The 23,021-nt window shown below is 38.7% G+C and overlaps 3 protein-coding genes across 3 annotated transcripts; all 3 read left to right on the top strand.

The window, feature by feature from the left end:
• The first annotated feature begins 241 nt into the window (after positions 1-241).
• On the top strand, positions 242-5,109 carry gdf10b (growth differentiation factor 10b). Its single transcript, XM_067369919.1, has 3 exons — positions 242-470; positions 1,538-2,400; positions 4,827-5,109. Exons 1-3 carry the CDS (start codon positions 242-244, stop codon positions 5,016-5,018), a joined length of 1,284 nt encoding a protein of 427 aa, XP_067226020.1. The 3' UTR covers positions 5,019-5,109.
• A 6,251-nt stretch (positions 5,110-11,360) lies between these two features.
• gdf2 (growth differentiation factor 2) lies at positions 11,361-12,648 on the top strand. Its single transcript, XM_067369204.1, has 2 exons — positions 11,361-11,706; positions 11,801-12,648. Exons 1-2 carry the CDS (start codon positions 11,361-11,363, stop codon positions 12,646-12,648), a joined length of 1,194 nt encoding a protein of 397 aa, XP_067225305.1.
• A 4,416-nt stretch (positions 12,649-17,064) lies between these two features.
• Positions 17,065-19,809, top strand: LOC137007531 (retinol-binding protein 3-like). The gene has a single exon (XM_067369071.1). The coding sequence runs from the start codon at positions 17,065-17,067 to the stop codon at positions 19,807-19,809; it is 2,745 nt and encodes a 914-aa protein (XP_067225172.1).
• Positions 19,810-23,021: the final 3,212 nt, after the last annotated feature.

The following is a 23,021-nucleotide window of genomic DNA, read 5'->3' as shown; positions in this document are numbered from 1 at the left end:
AGCGCGAGCTGTAGAGATGCGTGTTCACGGTTTCAGAATGATGCTTCTCGTTGGCTGCGCGCCGGGCACGTCATCATCATCATCTGTCATCATCGCTTCAGCTGCAGAAAGAAACAAGTGTATGAGCGCGAGACATCATCCTCCACTCTATCAGTCCTTCTCACGCGGAGTTTCCCAGCAGTCTTCCACTTGCATCTAGTTTGTTCAATATTAAAGGGATTGCGCAGGATCGATTGTGAACATGGCATCAGTCTGTGCTGTGGCACACATTTTTCTCTGTCTTAACGTCGTCAAAGTTTACTCGTCAGAGCTGAACGAAGATGTTCCTGCAACACAACCGTCATTCCACAGTCCAGCTCGAGACATGATGACTGTTAATATGTACAGAGTTTATGATAAATACAGCAAGAAACATCATCATCATCAACAACAGAATGTCAACACAATCCGCAGCTTCAGAGGAGTCCCAGGTGAGTGAAACTAACTAAAAACTATAGTATAAAACACAGCAATGCATGTTGATACAGCTGTTTTTGCGCTTCCAGAACGTTATCTATATTTTAACTTCCATGAATATTTATGTATATTTATTAAACTACATTATACAGTATAAAATGCAATGCATTACATACGAATAATTCATAAAATACAATATGCTTTCATTTTGTGTTAATTATATTGTTGTAAAAACCCTTGAGGAAATAAAGGGGAAAAAAAGACCTACGTTACATTAAAATAAATTAATTAATTACACCCACAAAATGCTGAGTTAAAAATAACCCAAGCTGGGTTAATTATGGACAAACCCAGCAGTTGAGTTAAATGTTTGTCCAACCTGTTGGGGAGTTTTATTTAACTCAACTATTGTTTTAAAATTACTATATTGCTCACTTAAAATGAACCCAAAATAAGTTGGAATTAAATTAACATTTATTAAAATGTTTTATTTGTAACAAGTTTATTAAATTGCCTATTAATGATTATTATTGTTGCCTCTAGTAATTATGTGTCTGATTTTTAATTTCGGGTTCATTTTAAGCCAGACATATAGTATTTGTTAAACAATAGTTGAGTTCATAAAACTAATCATGTACCCAATCGCTGGATCTGTCCATTTTCAACCCAGCTTGGGTTGTTTTTTTAGATTGTAGGCTATAGCATAGGTGAACATGCACAGAAAGCATTATTTGAGTTTTCAGAGCTGCTAATTTTCCACTGGAGGTGCACTATTAAAACACTGAGAGGGTATTAGTGGAAACAGAGAAAAAGAAATAAAGGAAACCTTGAGAGCGGCTCACTAAACACTACCATATGGCCAGAGACGGATTCAGGAGCCGTGTTTATCTTTTTATTAAACTACCTCGTAAACCATAGAATGTGGTCGGATATTAAATCTAGAATGTGAAAAATGCGTTGTTTATGAGGATGTTGTCTGGAAACTTTACTGGTCAATCACATGCATGCGTGAGCGTGAAACCCACGCTATATTGACAAGCTGCAGTTACTTACTTGTAATGACTTAAATGCCTCATTTCAGAGCTCTCCCATCACAAACTTGTTTTCCACTTCAACCTGACCTCTATTCCCGACTCGGAGATGATACTGACGTCAACGCTACACTTTCTTGACCAGCAAGCTCGTCACCGGCCTTGGGCCTGCCGGCGTTCCCGCGGAGCCACGTGCCGCCTCCAGTACATTCAGTCGCTTACCACGGCACAACTTATTATTAAGGGAACATCACCAAATGCTGCCGTCCCCTCTCAGCTGTGCAATGTCACATTGTCCCCTAACAGAAAGGGGCTTTGGCAGATTGCGGACGTATCATCAGCCATCAAACAAGCCCATGTGAACGGCGAACTCTTGATTACCGCCGAGTTTGACCACAGACGTCACGATCGTTTGTCTCCTCACAGCCTGCCGTTCATTCTTGTACACGCTGATGACGTCGCCATAACAGAACCAAACAGCATTGCTATGAGTTTACAGAGATACAGTCCATCTCCTGTGGTTGAGGAGACCAGGACCAAAGTGCACACAGCTTCCTTAAGCTCCAGAATCAGAAGGGAAGTGGATCACTTGCAGAATAACTTCCTTCCTGACGTCCAATACAACGATCTGAAGAGCAGGGAGTTATGGGACAGTGCCTTTTTTGCAAAAAAGCCCAAGCCGTTGTCAAAAGGCGAGGAAAATCACAAGGGATTGAGAGGGTCGCAGGAACTCACCTTTGACGAGAAGACCATGAAAAAAGCGAGACGCAAGCAGTGGAGCGAACCGCGAGCGTGTGCGCGCCGTTACCTGAGGGTGGACTTCGCCGACATCGGTTGGAGCGAATGGATATTAGCTCCGAAAGCATTTGATGCCTACTATTGTGCGGGAACCTGTGGATTCCCCATTCCAAAGGTAAGGGAATTAAAGATTATTTTGCACACTTTAGTTTTGTTTACACTCTAAAAAATGCTGGGTTGTTTCAACCCAAATTTGGGTCAAATATTGGGACAAAGTTCAACATGGAATAAAAAAAAATGTTAATACGTAAAAGTCGGCATAAAATTGCGAAGTTGCAATAGTCTAGTGATGACCGTCTGACACCGATGCTCCGACACAAGCTTCGAACTCGGAGCAGCATTTTTCTTGAACTACTGCTTCGGAGCTTGCTTTGGTGCGGAAAAACACACGTGACCGATGACGTCCGAAGCAGTAACTGCTTCAGTTCTCTAAGTGAATCACGTGAGTGGTTCAGACCAGTCGATACTGCTTCGCATCGCGAGAGGCTTCATGACGCGAGACTTTGCTGCGCGCACGCTTCAGCAGCTTTTTAGGTGCGTAATAGGACTATATAGACACCCAAAATGATGCACAAGATGTGGATTTGTTGTATTAGGAGTTTGCATAGTTGTTATTTTCACTGCATTGTTTCATCATCTTCATGGAGCCAGCTAGGAAGAGAACCTGTTCTCCAATGTGGGAACATTTTTATTTTTATAAGTTAAATTGCTTTATTATACCTTGGTTATCCTACTGCACCTGGCTTATTTATTTCGTGGCTGGTTTATTTACATCATTCACACAAACCCTAGTTATACTTATACAGACATTATATTGCTATCTACAATTTCGCCACTAGATGTCACTGAAACGAAGCTTTGAATGAATGAACCCATTTTCAAAACAATTGATGAAGTGGTTCAATACTGATTCGTTGCTTCATTTGGACATCACTACAATAGTCTTTTCTTCACTGTTGTGATGTATATCCAAGTGAAATGGCTTCTCGAACAAGAACAAATGTAGGGCAGGACTTGGTTTTGTCAAATGGGAATTGATTGGATGGTGTGGTTTGCTATTGGTGTATCTCATGTGAGTGACAGGTTGCCCCGCCCTCATCTTGATTAAACCCATTTTGATTAAAGGTTACGAGGCACATGAATTTTTAAAGAAAATATAGCTTGTTCAAGCGCTTTAAGGTCTTTAAAGACATGCGTAAAAAGGTATTATGTTTATTTAGCAAGCCTGTAACCACTTAAATAAAAGATGGAAAAGAACATTTATAGCCAATACAGGCAATTTACTAAGGAAATACATGGTCTTTTAAAGCTTTTTAACAGTTATAGCACCACCTATGGTCCGATCTCCATAAATGCCTGTATGCTTGTTTAGAATCATATGTCACATGTCGCATTTTGTGTTTTCGTTTAGGATTTATAGGCTTTTGAGCACATTTTGTTAATTATTGACCGAAAGAGTCCAGAGAATTGTACTGCAGTGGTTTTATTGAGGTTGAGCAAAATCTAGGACTAGTTCACAAAAGTAGTTTTTTTTAAACCAAATATTTAACGAACTATTTGATTGACAGTAGTGGTTCTTGAGGGAAAGTTGCCCGGAATGAGGAGTGAGAAAAAAAAATCACATGATATACAATCCTTTACGCACGTGAAAAACGTGAAAGTGGCCGATTTCTTTCGAATTTCTCACCGGCCTCTAGGGCCGTGAGTCAAACACGGCGAGTTTCATTCCGATCGGCCTCTGTTAACCTTGTTTGATAGCTGCTCAAACTTCATTGGTGGCCGCTGGCTGTTTTTCAAGATATGTGAATGTCCTCAAAGGCAGTCTTGGCACCTTGGACAAAGACACCACATGCCAATTTTCAAGTCAATCAGACTTTGTGTTGCATAGTTATAGCCATTTTTATGTTTTTTCCATGTTGTAGCGCCACCAAGTGGCTAATCGCTGCGTCCTTTTACACGCAACCACAGAATGAGCTCTTACATATGTGTGCCAAGTTTGGTGAAAATATCTCATTCCGTTCACGAGTTACAGCCATTTTAGTAAAAGGGCTCCGTCCACTTTGAACGTTTTGGTAGCCATTAGAAATGAAATTTTGATAATTATTGACGATAATTATTGACGAGAATCTTGCTGCACTGGTTTTAGTTCCGATCGGCAACTAAGCCTAACGGTTTAGAAGTTATGAGTGATTTCGCATTTTTTACTGCTGTAGCGCCCCCGCCAGGCTGATCGTGGCGAGCCTTGGTCACATTGTAGACGGTGTGACTCCTACCAGCCCTCAAAGTTTCAAGTCTCTACGACTTACGGTTTGGTCTGTCTGATCACTTTTAGGCGAGAATGCTGATCCTTGGAAATTTTAACAATTACAAAAGGGTTTCAGTGCTACGCACTTGAACCCATGATAATGATGTGCATAGATTTTGATTTCATTGTGACTTTAAAAATAAGGTGGATAGGACTATGAAATGCATTTGGGAATTGTTACCTTTCTTTGGAAAATTACAGAAGCTTTTCTCTAACTTTTACTTCTCTTAATGCAGGTTGTTCATCCATCCAATCATGCGACCATCCAGAGTATAGTGAGAGCCGTGGGGATCGTGCCTGGAGTTCCAGAGCCGTGCTGCGTGCCTGACAAGATGAGCTCTCTGGCTGTGCTCTTCCTGGACTCCAGCAGGAACATGGTAGTGAAGGTCTATCCCAGCATGTCTGTGGAGACCTGTGCCTGTCGATAAGGATAGCAAGGCTGCTAATGTGCAAAACACAATGAACTCAGCTCAAGGGACTGCCGAAGCACGTCAGATGACAAAAAATGAACATTTTATCTCCGCAAATAAGACCTCGACACCTCAAATAATATTGGATCTTTGCACACAAACATTGTATCCTCTTTCCACTCTTTCTTTTTGAATGAATTGTATATAATCCTTATTGTAACATATAGTAAGCCAAACTGTTTTTGTTTTGAAACAAGTACATGGCAAATTTAAAAGAACATAGCGATTTAAATGGATTTCTGTAAATAAATCCGGTAACACTTTATACACGGTCTCATTTTTTAATAGGCTATTAGTTTTAATGCATTGGTTCACATGAACTAACTATGAGCAATATATTTTTACAGCATTTGTCAATGTTAGTTCATAAAAATACAATTCTTCATGTAGTTCTCAGTGCATGAAATAATGTTTTTTTTTTTTGTTTTTTGTTTTTTGTTTTTTAGAAAAATGTGTTAATACATTTAATAATTACATTCTAAAAAATGCTGAGTTAAAAACAACCAAAGTTGAGTCAAAAATGGACAAACCCAGGGGTTGGGTTAAATGTTTGCCAAATGTGCTGGGCAGTTTTATTTAACTCAACTATTGTTTAAAAATGATTATATGGCTGGTTTAAAATGAACCCAAAATAATTACCCAGACACATAATTACTAGAGGAAATTTAATAAATGTTTGTTTAATCATTATTCATTAAACTTCTTAATAAATGTTAAATTATTAAACATATTAATACATTTTGGGTTCATTTTAAGCAAGAAATACAGTAATTTCTAATTCTAAACAATAGTTGAGTTAAATAAAACTACCCAACAGGATGGGCAAACATTTAACCCAACTGCTGGGTTAAAACAACCTAATCCCTAGGTTAAAACAACTCAATCGCTGGGTTAAAACAACATTAATCGTTGGGTTAAAACCCCGCAATCTCCGGGTTAAAACAACCCAATCTCTGGGTTAAAACAACATTAATTGTTGGGTTAAAACACCCCAATCTCTGGGTTAAAACAACATTAATTGTTGGGTTAAAACACCCCAATCTCTGGGTTAAAACAACATTAATCGTTGGGTTAAAACCCCGCAATCTCCGGGTTAAAACAACCCAATCTCTGGGTTAAAACAACATTAATTGTTGGGTTAAAACACCCCAATCTCTGGGTTAAAATAACATTAATTGTTGGGTTAAAACACCCCAATCTCTGGGTTAAAACACCCCAATCTCTGGGTTAAAACAACCCAATCGCTGGGTTAAAAAAACTCAATCGCTGGGTTAAAACATCCCAATCTCTGGGTTAAAATAACATTAATCGTTGGGTTAAAACAATGCAATCTCTGGGTTAAAACAACGTAATTGTTGGGTTAAAACACCCCAATCTCTGGGTTAAAATAACATTAATAGTTGGGTTAAAACAATGCAATCTGTGGGTTAAAACGCCGCAATCTCTGGGTTAAAACAACCCAATCGCTGGGTTAAAACAACATTAATCATTGGGTTAAAACATCCCAATCTCTGGGTTAAAACAACGCAATCTCTGGGTTAAAACAACGCAATCGTTGGGTTAAAACAATGCAATCTCTGGGTTAAAACAACGCAATCTCTGAGTTAAAACCACTCAATCTCTGGGTTAAAACAATGCAATCTCTGGGTTAAAATAACATTTATCGGTGGGTTAAAACAATGCAATCTCTGGGTTAAAACACCACAATCGCTGGGTTAAAACAACCCAATCGCTGGGTTAAAACAACATTAATCGTTGGGTTAAAACACCGCAATCTCTGGGTTAAAACAACCCAATCGCTGGGTTAAAACACCCCAATCTCTGGGTTAAAATAACATTAATTGTTGGGTTAAAACACCCCAATCTCTGGGTTAAAACAACATTAATTGTTGGGTTAAAACACCCCAATCTCTGGGTTAAAACAACATTAATTGTTGGGTTAAAACACCCCAATCTCTGGGTTAAAATAACATTAATCATTGGGTTAAAACAATGCAATCTCTGGGTTAAAACAACCCAATCGCTGGGTTAAAAAAACTCAATCGCTGGGTTAAAACATCCCAATCTCTGGGTTAAAATAACATTAATCGTTCGGTTAAAACAATGCAATCTCTGGGTTAAAATAACATTAATCGTTGGGTTAAAACAATGCAATCTCTGGGTTAAAACACCGCAATCGCTGGGTTAAAACAACCCAATCGCTGGGTTAAAACAACATTAATCATTGGGTTAAAACATCCCAATCTCTGGGTTAAAACAACGCAATCGTTGGGTTAAAACAACGCAATCTCTGAGTTAAAACAACGCAATCTCTGGGTTACAACAACCCAATCTCTGGGTTAAAACAACATTAATCATTGGGTTAAAACATCCCAATTTCTGGGTTAAAACATCCCAATCTCTGGGTTAAAACAACGCAATCGTTGGGTTAAAACAATGCAATCTCTGGGTTAAAACAACGCAATCTCTGGGTTACAACAACCCAATCTCTGGGTTAAAACAACGTAATCTCTGGGTTAAATCAACGCAATCGTTGGGTTAAATCAACGCAATCGGTGGGTTAAAACAACGCAATCTCTGGGTTACAACAACCCAATCTCTGAGTTACAACAACGTAATTGTTGGGTTAAAACACCCCAATCTCTGGGTTAAAATAACATTAATAGTTGGGTTAAAACAATGCAATCTGTGGGTTAAAACGCCGCAATCTCTGGGTTAAAACAACCCAATCGCTGGGTTAAAACAACATTAATCATTGGGTTAAAACATCCCAATCTCTGGGTTAAAACAACGCAATCTCTGGGTTAAAACAACGCAATCGTTGGGTTAATACAATGCAATCTCTGGGTTAAAACAACGCAATCTCTGAGTTAAAACCACTCAATCTCTGGGTTAAAACAATGCAATCTCTGGGTTAAAACACCACAATCGCTGGGTTAAAACAACCCAATCGCTGGGTTAAAACAACATTAATCATTGGGTTAAAACATCCCAATCTCTGGGTTAAAACAACGCAATCGTTGGGTTAAAACAACGCAATCTCTGAGTTAAATCAAAGCAATCGTTGGGTTAAAACAACTCAATCGCTGGGTTAAAACAACATTAATCGTTGGGTTAAAACACCGCAATCTCTGGGTTAAAACAACCCAATCGCTGGGTTAAAACACCCCAATCTCTGGGTTAAAACAACATTAATTGTTGGGTTAAAACACCCCAATCTCTGGGTTAAAACAACATTAATTGTTGGGTTAAAACACCCCAATCTCTGGGTTAAAATAACATTAATCATTGGGTTAAAACAATGCAATCTCTGGGTTAAAACAACCCAATCGCTGGGTTAAAAAAACTCAATCGCTGGGTTAAAACATCCCAATCTCTGGGTTAAAATAACATTAATCGTTCGGTTAAAACAATGCAATCTCTGGGTTAAAATAACATTAATCGTTGGGTTAAAACAATGCAATCTCTGGGTTAAAACACCGCAATCGCTGGGTTAAAACAACCCAATCGCTGGGTTAAAACAACATTAATCATTGGGTTAAAACATCCCAATCTCTGGGTTAAAACAACGCAATCGTTGGGTTAAAACAACGCAATCTCTGAGTTAAAACAACGCAATCTCTGGGTTACAACAACCCAATCTCTGGGTTAAAACAACATTAATCATTGGGTTAAAACATCCCAATTTCTGGGTTAAAACATCCCAATCTCTGGGTTAAAACAACGCAATCGTTGGGTTAAAACAATGAAATCTCTGGGTTAAAACAACGCAATCTCTGGGTTACAACAACCCAATCTCTGGGTTAAAACAACGTAATCTCTGGGTTAAATCAACGCAATCGTTGGGTTAAATCAACGCAATCGGTGGGTTAAAACAACGCAATCTCTGGGTTACAACAACCCAATCTCTGAGTTACAACAACGTAATTTCTGGGTTAAAACAATATAATCTTTGTGTTAAATCAACGCAATCGTTGGGTTAAAACAACGCAATCTCTGGGTTAAAACAATATAATCTCTGTGTTAAATCAACGCAATCGTTGGGTTAAAACAATGTAATCTCTGAGTTAAATCAACGCAATCGTTGGGTTAAAACAATCTCTAGGTTAAATTAACGCAATCGTTGGGTTAAAACACAATCTCTGAGTTAAATCAACGCAATCGTTGAGTTAAAACACAATCTCTGAGTTAAATCAACGCAATCTCTGGGTTAAAACAACGCAATCGTTGGGTTAAAACTACGCAATTTCTGGGTTAAAACAACGCAATCATTGGGTTAAAACAACGTTATTTCTGGGTTACAACAACGCAATCGTTGGGTTAAAACAACGCAATCTCTGGGTTAAAACAACGCAATCATTGGGTTAAAACAGCGCAATTTCTGGGTTAAAACAACGCAATCTCTGGGTTAAAACAACGCAATCATTGGGTTAAAACAACGTAATTTCTGGGTTTAATCAACGCAATCGTTGGGTTAAAACAACTCAATCTCTGGGTTACAACAACGCAATCGTTGGGTTAAAATAACAATTTCTGGGTTAATACAACGCAATCTCTGGGTTAAAACAACGCAATCATTGGGTTAAAACAACGTAATTTCTGGGTTTAATCAACGCAATCGTTGGGTTAAAACAACTCAATCTCTGGGTTACAACAACGCAATCGTTGGGTTAAAATAACAATTTCTGGGTTAATACAACGCAATCTCTGGGTTAAAACAACGCAATCATTGGGTTAAAACAACGCAATCTCTGGGTTAAAACAACACAATCGCTGGGTTAAAACAACGCAATCTCTTGGTTACAACAACCCAATCGCTGGGTTAAAACATGCAATCTCTGGGTTAAAACAACACAATCGTTGGGTTAAAACATGCAATCTCTGGGTTAAAACAACACAATCGTTGGGTTAAAACATGCAATCTCTGGGTTAAAACAACACAATCGTTGGGTTAAAACAACTCAATCTCTGGGTTACAACAACCCAATCTCTGGGTTAAAACAACACAATCGTTGGGTTAAAACAACTCAATCTCTGGGTTACAACAACCCAATCGCTGGGTTAAAACAACGCAATCGCTGAGTTAAAACAACCCAATCACTGGGTTTGTCTATTTTCAACCCAACTTGGGTTGTTTTTAACCCAGCATTTTTAGAGTGTACCATTGATTAAGAGATGCTGTAGAAGTATTGTTTATTCTTAGTTAACTAAAGTTAACAAATGAAACCTTATTGTAAAGTGTTACCATAAATCCTTATAAACAGGGGGGCTTTGATTTGATTTGTAGGCTTTTTGGATGAAGTGTAACCTAGGATTTAAACACCTGGAATATTGCATGAAAAGAAAACTGCAGATCATTTTTGGTAATTTTTGAGGAGAAATGATGAAAATTCAGTGTAATGCTGCCATCTAGTGCTTGGCTATTTGGCATAACATTATTTCCCCCTACGATGAGATCAGACCCCTTAAGTTAGAACAGATGGATTGATTAGCCATAGCTATAGAAAAGACATTAGATTATGGATTTTAAAATAAAATAAATAACATCTCAGAGGTTTTGTCAAAGATTTGTGAAAGGAGAATTTTGTATTTAATAGCAATTACTTGTCATTTATAATTATTTATTTTTTTCAAACTGTATTGTATTGACTTTTTATGCAAAAATTCAGATTCTTCGATGTTGTTCTGCTATATAAACTGGTATGTTTGATTTTTAACTGAAATCCTGGAGGATTTTTTGTGAATAAAGACCTAATGAGTTGTATTAGGAACATAGATTGTTTGCAACAAGAGGGCAAATGTCAACTTAGACCCATTAACCCTTACACAGCCAGATTCCAGCTTAGTGGACTCTAAATGAAAATAAAAGGAATCACTGGAATCTATAATGTTAATATTTATCATAGCGGAAGCTGATTAGTTGAAGCATCTTACATGTACACACAAACATATTCTAAGTGATGGAGTTGCTTTAGTAAAAACAGCCAGAAGTCTGACCCTGTAAATAAGGGTTTGTCAAAATCTCACTCATTAGTTTTCAAAGTCTGTTCCCAAAGTGTTTACAGAACCCTCATTAACTACAAGCTTCCTCGAGATAACAAAGCTCAAACCACGACTTCGGTGTCAAAGATAAGAATAGCTATGCTACTATTTTTGTTTCCAGAGACTGTGTGTGGGACATGGGAGTGAACCTGAGGTTCACATGAGGAACCCCGATTTCAAAGGATCTTCCACAAACGAAAGTCAGATGTAAAACTTGCCGCAGTCAGTCACCTATCCTCTTTTAGAAACCAAACGAAGATGCAGGGTTTACGATATTTGCTCCTTCTGATGTCCATCAATTTTGCTACTTCCGTTGGGCTTTGCGAGGGGAAATATTTGGGTGAAATCGCCAGTTTGGAAGACGCAATGTTCATTCAGGCACAAGAGCAAAACCTTGAGGAGGAAGATGACTTCAATTCCAAGTTGGAGAGCTATTTGGGCTTCATGAAGGAGGATTTTTTGAGGAAGCTGAATTTATCTGGCGTGCCGCAGGAACACAGAAAGGTTCAACCTCCTCAATTCATGATCGAACTCTATAATAAATATGCATCTGATAAGACTTCCATCCCTCTGTCGGATGTCATCCGAAGCTTCGTCATACAGGGTAAGTACTTAGATGCATTTCAATATCTCTGATGACAGGACACACCAAAAATTATTGTCTATTAGTGTTAATCTCTATTTTATGTTCTCTACAGATGTTATTTATTCCACCAGACATGGGAACAAAACACAACACAGGCTCCTATTCAATGTTTCCATCCCAAATCATGAAGAGATCACATCAGTCCAGCTAAGGCTGTTCACTCTCCGGGAAAGAAGTGAAACCACCTGCACCGACCTCTTCGCATCCATTAATGTTTATGGCATAGAATACAAGCAGAATACAAACATTTTACACCTTCTGGATGGGCGAGACTTAACTGAGTCCAGAAACACATGGGAGGCTTTTGACGTGACCGGGGCTGTCAGGATTTGGCACGATTCTGGACGCGGCGCAGGTGAACTACAGGTGGAAATCGAACAAGACTGTGAATCCCTTGACATAAGTCTGGGTTTAGAGGACAACAGCTCGGCGGTCTTAATAGTTTTTTCAGACGACCTCGGGAACCGAAAGGGAGAGTCGATGAAAGAGATAAAAGAGATGCTTCTTCATGAGAAGGAGCAGATATTTTTGGAAAATCACATCCCTGTGGACAAGCACCCCAGAAAAAAGAGGAAAGCAAAGAACAATTACTGTCGGAGAACTTCGCTGAAGGTGAACTTCAAAGACATTGGATGGGATAAATGGATTGTGGCTCCACCTGAATATGATGCTTACGAGTGCAAAGGGGTGTGTTATTTCCCCCTGACGGATGACGTAAACCCCTCCAAGCATGCAATCATCCAGACTCTGGTTAACCTGAGCAATCCGAAAAAGGCAAACATGGCATGTTGCGTCCCAACCAAGCTGGACCCAATTTCCGTCATGTACCAAGAAAGGGGTGTCATCACGGTCCGACACCTCTATGACGAGATGAAAGTAGCAAAGTGTGGATGTAGGTAGTGTTTGGCTGCTTACCCATGCATCTGTTCTTGTTTTATCATTCCCATTTGTGCAATGCACTCTTAAAAATAAAGGTTTTACAGCGTAGCCATTTTGGGTTCCCCAAAGAACCTTTCAGTGAACAGCTCTTAAAAGAACCATTTTTCTCCTTAAAGGGGACCTATTATGCCACTTTTTATGAGATGTAATACAAGTTCCCCATGCAGAGATCATTTATTATACCATGTTTCTAAACGCCCATTTTTGAGTGGACGGAAAAACATGCTGTTTTTGTGCATGTGCCTTTAAATGCAAATGAGCTGCTGCTCCCCGCCCCCGCTTTCCAGAAGAGGGCAGAGCCTTTACAGCTCGTGCCTTGTATATTCTGCTAAAAACTAACAAATCATCTGTTTGGCTTTGATTATCATCTCTATTGTGGTCATGCTCACGTGACATTGCAGTTCTTCGTCATCATGAAAGTTATTTTTAATGCGTTTTAAAGCCGTTTAAACTTCTGATATATGGCTTTCTGAGTGCACACATCTGAAACATGCACGCAGAAAGCTGGATGTCAGACGGTGCGTCCTGTGAGTATTAAACTAAGTTCTCTTTCACATCTTATTGCAGAGTCTGTCAGCAGTCATGGGCGGAGCTTCAGGAACTGCTTGTTTGGAGAGACTTTTTATGATTTAGTGGGTAGTAGTGGGTGGATTTTTACCATTATAGGCTGGTTGTTTACACACACTGTGGACACATCTGTGTTCAAACACCTTATAAAAGTGAATTTTGCATAATAGGTCCCCTTTAAAGTGAAGAACATTTAAATAATCATAAAAAAAAAAAACTTTTCTATGATAAAGAACCTGTTAAAGGTTCTTCATGGAACCTTAAATGCCAATAAATAACCTTTTTTAAAAGAGTGGCAAAATCAAAAGTAAACTTATTTTAATATAAAAGAGCTTGTTGAGGTTTAAGGATTAGTTCACTTCAGAATTAGGATTTCCTGATAATTTACTCAACCCCATGTCATCAAAGATGTTCATGTCTTTCTTTCTTCAGTCGAAAAGAAATGAAGGTTTTTGAGGAAAACATTCCAGGATTTTTCTCCATATAGTGGACTTCACTGGGGTTCAACGGGTTGAAATGTCAGTTTCAGTGCAGCTTCAGAGAGCTCTACATGATCCCAGACGAGGAATCTAGAGACACCATCAGCCATTTTCTAAAAAAAAAAAAAACAATTTATATGGTTTTAAACCGCAAATGCTCATCTTGCACTGCTCTACGATGCACCATGCATTACGTAATCACGTTGGAAAGGTCACGCAGAAGTACAGAGTAAAGACTAAGTCAAACAACCTTTACAAAAAAACTAAATAAAAGGTAAAACAGCGACTTTGAAATTGGAGGATAAAATGAGATGGAGTTTTTCGACCTACCGCAGTACTTCCACCTATGTCATGCGTGACCTTTCCAATATGATTACGTCATGCGTGGAGCATCACAAAGCAGTGCAAGACGAGCATTTGTGGTTAAAAAGTATATCATTTTTATTTTTTTTTTAGAAAATGTCTGATGCTTTCTCTTGATAAGACTCTTTTTCCTCGTCTGGGATCATGTAGAGCTCTTTGAAGCTGCACTGAAACTGACATTTGAACCTTCAACCCGTTGAACCCCAGTGAAGTCCACTATATGGAGAAAAATCCTGGAATGTTTTTCCTCAAAAACCTTCATTTCCTTTCGACTGAACATCTTGGATGACATGGAGGAGAGTAAATTATCAGGAAATTTTAATTCTGAAGTGAACTAATCCTTTAAAGTCAGCTTCCAAAACTTGATTAAATGGTATTTTGTTTTCATTTCACTCATGTTGACTAGCTGAGGATGTACCCGGGGGCGTTTCTGTGATTTGACAGCACAGACCAAAACATCAGGGGCGATAATACCCCTTAGAGATTTTGTTTTACATTTAATGCAGCAACACACTCTACACAAGTATGCAAAAACAGATGTCAGTGCTTTTCCCAGTGCACTGTTGAACATACTAAGAAGAAACCTCAAGGGGGCGACAGAGTAACACCCCCAAATGTCTGCCAGAAAGAAAGACAGAAAGCTGTAAACCTGCTCCACTTAAGTCATAGATGGCGCTGACAGTGTGACATGTATTTGCATGTACTTTGTGTACTTGCATAGAGGTCTACATCTACAATGAAGTTTCAAAGCATTTAAAATAATAAATAAATAAAGAAAGTGCGTGGGGTGTAATGAGAATTCAGCTATCGGGCCAATGCCACAAGATTCCAGATATAAATGCTCACATAATTTGTAGAGAACAACAACCCAAATTTACGCAATACCTCCCACTAGTGTTCCAGACCAAAACATTCAGGGCTTGAGCCCCTATTGACACTCATGGATATAACTTAAAATTGTATTCTTTCTTCCTGTACTCTTTGTGCTTACATGTGTCATGACAAATCGGGTCCTCCCTCGAAATCAGGTCTCCCCAAACTGTCAGCTAATGATTATCCTAAGTATAATATGAATTAAGTATATGCGAATGATATGAATTTAAAATACCCATATAGCTTACAATACAATGTGTAAGAAAACAAATTAGTGCATAATAAAACCAACTGAACTGTTAGTTAATAAATAATAATTATAATAGCCTATTAAGTGAATAATTGAACATCATTCATTTGATTTATTTATATTTGGACATTAACACTTAATATAACACATGTGCAAATGCATGTATAAACTAAGGATAATCGGGTGTCTGTATGCTATACTTGTACATTAACTAATACAGACATTTTAATGTAGTTGAAACAGCATTTGTAAGCAGGCGCTAAAGAGAGTACCTATGAAAAGCAGTTTGAACCAATGGGATCGTGTGGGGTCCTAAAGGGGGACCCAATTTGTCACTGGGTCTCTAATTATTATTTTTTTCTTTTATAAATTTTATTGTGTCCCACCCCCCACACACACACACAGATTTGTATATAATCCATTGTTTATGTCCAGCATATATATATTTTACAGTGATTATTTTATTAATTGTAATTTGATTTATATTTTATCAATAAAGTCCAAAAATGATTTGATTGAAAGAAATCATGCATCAACGTAATTTCAGTTTGGGCTCTCTGTTGGTGGAGCTTTTGAAAGGTTTCAGATGCACTTGTACAATGTTTTGTAATAGCTTAAAATGCCTGAAACATTCAATAGATCAGTTGCATGATCCTCAAAACAATAAACAATATCTATTAATGGATTTATTATGGCACAAACTTCATAGTATTTGCATGGTTCTGGTACATTTCAGACATAGTGAGGAAGACGTTTTAGTGGAATTATTTAATTTACTCAAAACAAAAACAATCATGGCTTAGCAGTACTATTCAGGGACAGTTTCTATCTCCAGCTCAGAAACATTCGGACAAAACTCCAGTCATCTTAAAACGAGATTCCCAATCTCTGATTGGCCACATGGAATCATCAGATAGAATTGCATAAGACTCTGAGCATTAAAAGATAAAGCAAGATTAACAGTGCAGCACCAATTAGTGTTGAGTGAATGTGGGGTTACATAATTTCATCCTGTAAAAGTGGCAAAGGCCTCTAAATTCACACTAATGCTCTGATATTTACACAAATGATGGGGGGAAATCTATAAGAAGATTTAAAAAAAAACAATTCAGCATGTGAATAACGCACAGTTTTTGCCAAAGAGTTAATAAATGATCCTCTTTCAGAAAAAGAGTAATGCACTGCTGACTATACAATCAAAGCCCTTTACTGCTACTGTACTACATCGCCTAGTAAGAAATATATGTTATGGTTTGTGGTGCTGAGAATAACCTAAAAAGTCTCCAGCATATACCAATGCATTTCATTTAACGGTCACCTGTTTACCGGAGTAATTATGTCATTAGCCTGACCCAGACGTCACCTTTGAAAGCTTGACCTTATTTAACTCATGACGAGAGGACAATAAACTCATTTACTCAGTATTTTCAGTCAACTATTTTTAATATTCTAATCTTGTATGTACCAAAAATGAAACTTCTGTCATCATTTACTCACCCTCACTGTGAAACAACAACTTTCTGTTTCAAAAAATATAAACAAATATGATAAACGTTTTCAAACTGTCAAATGTGCTTTCCACAGATGTAGTAAATGATATTTTTTGGTGAACTCTCCCTTTAGAGAGATTTTATACCCTCTCCAACATTTTTCAATTATTGATTTTTATCTGTCAATGTCTTGCTGATGCACTGCAGATAATGCGATTAAAGGTTTATTCAGAGCAAAAGCCTCTTATGTGGTTGTTGTTATCAAAAACCTGTTCTATCTACTAAAGGACCTCTTCACCAAATGAATGGACAAAACCTCTGGCTTTGACAAAATTCAACAAACCAGCTGCAAAAGATGGCATGGACTGTAAGAGTTTTCGCCCTGATCGTAGTCGCTTGTCGGGTTCCGCTCGTCGACGTGTCATTTCAGCCTGCGCTTGTCTTGGAAATGGCTAAAATTATGCTTGACAACTACTGCTTCCCAGAGAATCTAGTTGGTATGCAGGAGGCAATCCAACAAGCTATAAGCAGTGGAGAGATCCTACACATCTCCGATCGGAAAACACTGGCAGCTGTGCTGACTGCCGGAGTTCAAGGCGCACTCAATGACCCCAGACTGACTGTGTCTTACGAGCCTAATTATATTCCGATCACGCCACCTGCACTTCAGTCACTGCCTACTGAACAGCTGATACGGCTAATCAGGAATACGGTTAAACTGGAGGTGATGGATAACAATGTTGGTTACCTGAGGATTGACCGCATTATAGGTCAGGAGACTGTGTCAAAACTGGGACGCCTCCTTCACGACAACATCTGGAAGAAGGTTGCGCATACGTCAGCGATGATCTTTGATCTCCGCTTCAGCACAGCGGGAGAGCTCTCCGGCCTGCCATACATTGTTTCCTATTTTTCCGACTCTGAACCACTTTTGCACATCGACACAATCTATGAGCGACCCACCAACACTACGAAGGAGCTATGGACAATGCCGACACTTCTGGGGGAACGATATGGGAAAAGAAAAGAGTTGATCGTTTTAATCAGCAAGCGCACCATGGGTGCAGCTGAAGCGCTCGCCTACATCTTAAAACATCTAAAAAGAGCCATTATTGTTGGAGAAAGGTCAGCCGGAGGGTCGGTTAAGGTTGAAAAGTTAAGCGTCGGGGACTCTGGGTTTTATATCACTGTCCCTGTTGCCAGATCTGTGAACCCTGTAACAGGACAGAGCTGGGAAGTGAGCGGAGTGTCACCATCCGTCACGGTCAACCCAAAGGAAGCAATCGGCAAAGCCAAGTCCCTCATTAGCATCAGAAAAGCAATACCGAAAGTAGTTAAAAGAGTGTCGGATATTATTAAACGATTTTATTCATTTAAAGATAAAATCCCAGCATTGCTGAATCAGCTCGCTAAAACAGACTTTTTCACAGTGGTTTCCGAGGAGGACTTGGCAGCAAAACTTAATTACGAGCTGCAGTTGGTCTTTGAAGACCCTCGTTTATATATCAAGACGATGCTAGGATTGTCTGACAATGGTCTCGATACAACACCATCTTTTGATGATCTTAATGATCCATTATTCAAGTTGGAAATTCTCTCAGGAAACAATGGATATCTGCGTTTTGACAGATTCCCCACACCCACCGCTTTGATGGGACTAGAGGAACGAATCAAGGAGAAGGTCTGGCAACCAGTCAAAGACACTGAGAACCTGATCATCGATCTGCGCTATAACACCGGGGGATCCAGCGAGGCCTTGCCGATTCTGCTTTCCTACATGTTCGACACCTCCTCAAACACTCACCTCTTTTCGATCTACGACAGCGTCCGGAACGTGACTGCTGATTTTCACACCCTCCATAACATCAGTGGGCCTTCCTATGGTTCCAGAAAGGGTATTTATGTTTTGACAAGCTATTACACCGCAGAAGCTGGAGAGGAGTTTGCCTACCTGATGCAGTCCCTGCAACGAGGCACTGTCATAGGGGAAATCACCTCTGGAACTCTCCTTCACTCCAAGACTTTTCAAGTTGAAGAAACAAGCCTTGCCATTAATGTCCCCGTCATGAATTTCATCGATATACATGGGGAATGTTGGCTTGGAGGTGGTGTAGTTCCTGATGCCATCGTGCTTGCTGAAGATGCAGTTGAGCGAGCTCATGAAATCATTGCATTTCATAAGGACATTCAGGCTTTGGTGCAAGAAGTTGGAGATCTCTTGGAAAAACATTATAGCATACCTGAGGTTGCAGATAAAGTGAGTAGACTGGTACAGTCCAAACTAACCGAGGGACTCTACCGGTCAGTTGTTGACTATGAATCTCTTGCATCTCAACTCACTGTGGATCTCCAAGAGACCTCGGGTGACCAAAGACTGCACATTTTCTACTGTGAAACTGAACCAGAATCCCTTCACGACATTCCCAAAATCCCTTCGCCTGAAGAGGTAGGGTTCATCATTGATGCCCTATTCAAAGTCGAGGTAATGTCTGGAAATATTGGCTATTTGAGATTCGACATGATGGAAGATATAAAGGTTCTGCGAGCAATTGGTCCCCAGCTCATCAAAGCTGTATGGAGCAAGTTAATGAACACAGACGTGCTCATAATTGATCTGAGATACAACACGGGTGGCTATTCCACAGCTATTCCACTCATTTGCAGCTATTTTTTTGATGCACAACCCTTGAAACACCTTTACACTGTTTTTGATCGCTCCACAACAACTGCGACGAGGGTTATGACCCTTCCGGAAGTGCTAGGGCAGAGGTACGGCTCTCAGAAAGACATTTATATCCTGACGAGTCACATAACTGGATCAGCCGCTGAGGCATTCGCTAGAACAATGAAAGACCTGAAAAGGGCCACTGTAATTGGAGAGCAAACTATCGGAGGTGCCCTCTCAACTGGAACATACCAAATTGGGAATAGCATCCTTTATGCTTCCATTCCCAACCAGGCAGTTTTGAGTGCAATTACTGGAAAAGCATGGAGTGTGTCAGGGGTTGAACCACATATAGCAGTTCAAGCAAATGATGCACTTAATGTTGCCCAGAAAATAATTGGCACAAAGCATCAAAAGAAAAATTCAGGGAAATAGAACTAGGGGCTTCATTATTCTTTTTTTTTTTTTTTTTACAGTCAAACACCGTAGTCAAAAGGTGTTTTAAGTATATTTTAGTTGTGTATGGTGTAGAAATTCATGTACCTTTTTTAAAGCTATGTCTAACATATTTCTAAATTGTTTAGCAATAATTTTCACCATTGAGTCACCAAAATGATGTGCTTTTGTATACTCATACTAATGTGAATATATAAACATGCTGATAGAATAAAATAAAACAGAAGACATCAGTACGTTTCCTCTGCATAACTTTTTCTGCTTTTTCTGCTTAAGTTACAACAAAAGGTTATTTGATACACATAAATTTCATTTCCTCACTATGTTAAGAAACACTAATACGAAGGCAAATATAAATAGTAGGCTACCAGTAATTTAAAGGTGCCCTAGAATGCTTTTTCACAAGATGTAATATAAGTCTAAGGTGTCCCCTGAATGTGTCTGTGAAGTTTCAGCTCAAAATACCCCATAGATTTTTTTTAATTCAGTTTTTTAATTGCCTATTTTCATTATAAATGCGCCAATTCAGCGCACGTCCCCTTTAAATGCTCGCGCTCCCCGCCCCCAAGCTCGCGACTCTATAATACATTGCATAAACAAAGTTCACACAGCTAATATAACCCTCAAAATGTATCTTTACAAAGTGTTCGTCATGCAGCATACCCGATTATGTAAGTACAGTGTTTATTTGGATGTTTACATTTGATTCTGAATGAGTCTGATAGTGCTCCATGGCTAAAGCTAACATTACACACTGTTGGAGAGATTTATAAAGAATGAAATTGTGTTTATGAATGAAAAAATGAAATAACGACAGTACAGTACATTAGCAACATGCTAACGAAACATTAAGAAAGACAATTTACAAATATCACTAAAAAAACATGATACCATGTCAGTTATTATTGCCCCATCTGCAATTAATCGCTATTGTCCTTGCTTGCGTACCTGCATAAAGTCTGTTGATTCGGCTGTGCTGCTCCAGACGTTAATACCGCTTGTCTAATGCCTTGAACATGGGCTGGCATATACAAAAGTTGGGGGCATACATATTAATGATCCCGACTTGTCGGTGTTATGTTGAGATTCGCCTGTTCTTCGGAGGTCTTTTGCACAAATCAAATTTACATAAGAAGGAGGAAACAATGGAGTTTGAGACTCACTATCATTTCCATGTACAGAACTCTAATTATTTAACTATGCCGAGGTAAATTTAATTTTCAATTTTTTTACTTTTTTTAAAAAGATGTAATATAAGTCTAAGGTGTCCCCTGAATGTGTCTGTGAAGTTTCAGCTCAAAATACCCCATAGATTTTTTTTTAATTCATTTTTTTAACTGCCTATTTTGGGGCATAATTAGAAATGAGTCGATTCAGGGTGTGTGGCCCTTTAAATCTGGTGCTCCACGTCCCAAGAGCTCGCGCTTGCCTTAAACAACATAAAAAAAGTTCACACAGCTAATATAACCCTCAAAATGGATCTTTACAAAGTGTTCGTCATGCAGCATCCCCGATTATGTAAGTACAGTGTTTATTTGGATGTTTACATTTGATTCTGAATGAGTTTGATAGTGCTCTGTGGCTAAAGCTAACATTACACACTGTTGGAGAGATTTATAAAGAATGAAGTTGTGTTTATGAATTATACAGACTGCAAGTGTTTAAAAATGAGGCTCTCGTCTCCGTGAATACAGTAAGAAATGATGGTAACTTTAACCACATTTAACAGTACATTAGCAACATGCTAACGAAACATTTAGAAAAACAATTTACAAATATCACTAAAAATATGTTATCATGGATCATGTCAGTTATTATTGCTCCATCTGCCATTTTTTGCTATTGTTCTTGCTTGCTTACCTAGTCTGATGATCCAGCTGTGCACAGATCCAGACGTTCTGCCCTTGTCTAATGCCTTTCATAATGTTGGGAACATGGGCTGGCATATGCAAATATTGGGGGCGTACGTATTAATGATCCCGACTGTTACGTAACAGTCGGTGTTATGTTAAGATTCGCCTATTAAATATACAGAATTGTTTGTCACATGAAGCGTTTTTCTTGTTAAGCATTTGAATGTCCCCGTCAGGTTCTGCTAATTCACGAGCGCAGTGAGAGTCAGACTTGCAAAGGTAATGTTAATTATTAAACCAAATGAAATCAAAACATTCAAAAACACTTGAAATGTCATTCTTTTATTGAGTGATAAGCAGTGGGTTTAATCAGTGCAATTAATAATAGATTTGCCATCCCACGTCTTCTTGTCATCTCCTGCTACCCTTGGGGTTTTTACACGTAGAAAAGGCGAAAAAACGTTTTTCACTGTCTTGTTTTCTCTCAGAACCATGATCTGAGTTACTATCACAATTATCGATGCAGAATTAATGACATACAATGGTGACATTTTTCACAATCACGAATAAACAAAGAAGTTACCCAGAACTCAATGCGGCATGACGTCAGATAGGTATTCTCTATTGCACAGACTGTCAACACAGATAAATGATTTCTTTTTTTAAAATGTATATAAATTTTACATTTAAAAATTGTTACTGATTTCCTACCAGTCATGTCTTTTTCTCTTTTTAGCTTAAAGGTTTAGTTCACTAAAAAATGAAAATTCTGCCATTTATTACTCACCCTCGTGCCGTTTTACACCCGATTTTTGCTTCAGTGCTTCAGGAAGCTTCGGAGCAAAATGAATCAGCGTATTGAATCATGATTCGGATCGTTTGCCAAACTGCTGAAATCACGTGACTTTGGCGCTCCAAAACGCTGATTCAACACAAAAGATTCATAATGCTCCGAAGCTTCATGAAGCAGTGTTTTGAAATCAGCCATCACTATAAGTCAAATTTAGTTTTTTTGGCGCATAGATATGACATACAAAGTATCTAAGGTAGTACATACTAGATCTCTTTTATTGAATCCAAAAGGTTTTAATTATATTTTGCTACATATAAATGTATTTTAAAGGAGCTGAAGAACCCTAATTTGGTACTGTGTAGAACCATTTTAGAACTAACCCTAACCCTTAAGAGTGTATGTACATTTTAGCTTGTTATTTTCTAACTGAAGAACTTTGGCTAATGAGATTAAGGTTTTATTGTGAAGAAAAGCTTCTTATGCATGTGTTACCAGAAACCTGATGCCCAAAGCAGACTCAGTTGACAAACCTCTCTGCAGAAGGA

Source organism: Chanodichthys erythropterus, chromosome 19, assembly GCF_024489055.1.
Source record: "Chanodichthys erythropterus isolate Z2021 chromosome 19, ASM2448905v1, whole genome shotgun sequence".
In the NCBI taxonomy this organism is placed as follows: Eukaryota; Metazoa; Chordata; class Actinopteri; order Cypriniformes; family Xenocyprididae; genus Chanodichthys; species Chanodichthys erythropterus.
Note: the sequence above shows the minus strand (reverse complement) of the source record. Positions and strands in the feature narration are given on the sequence as shown.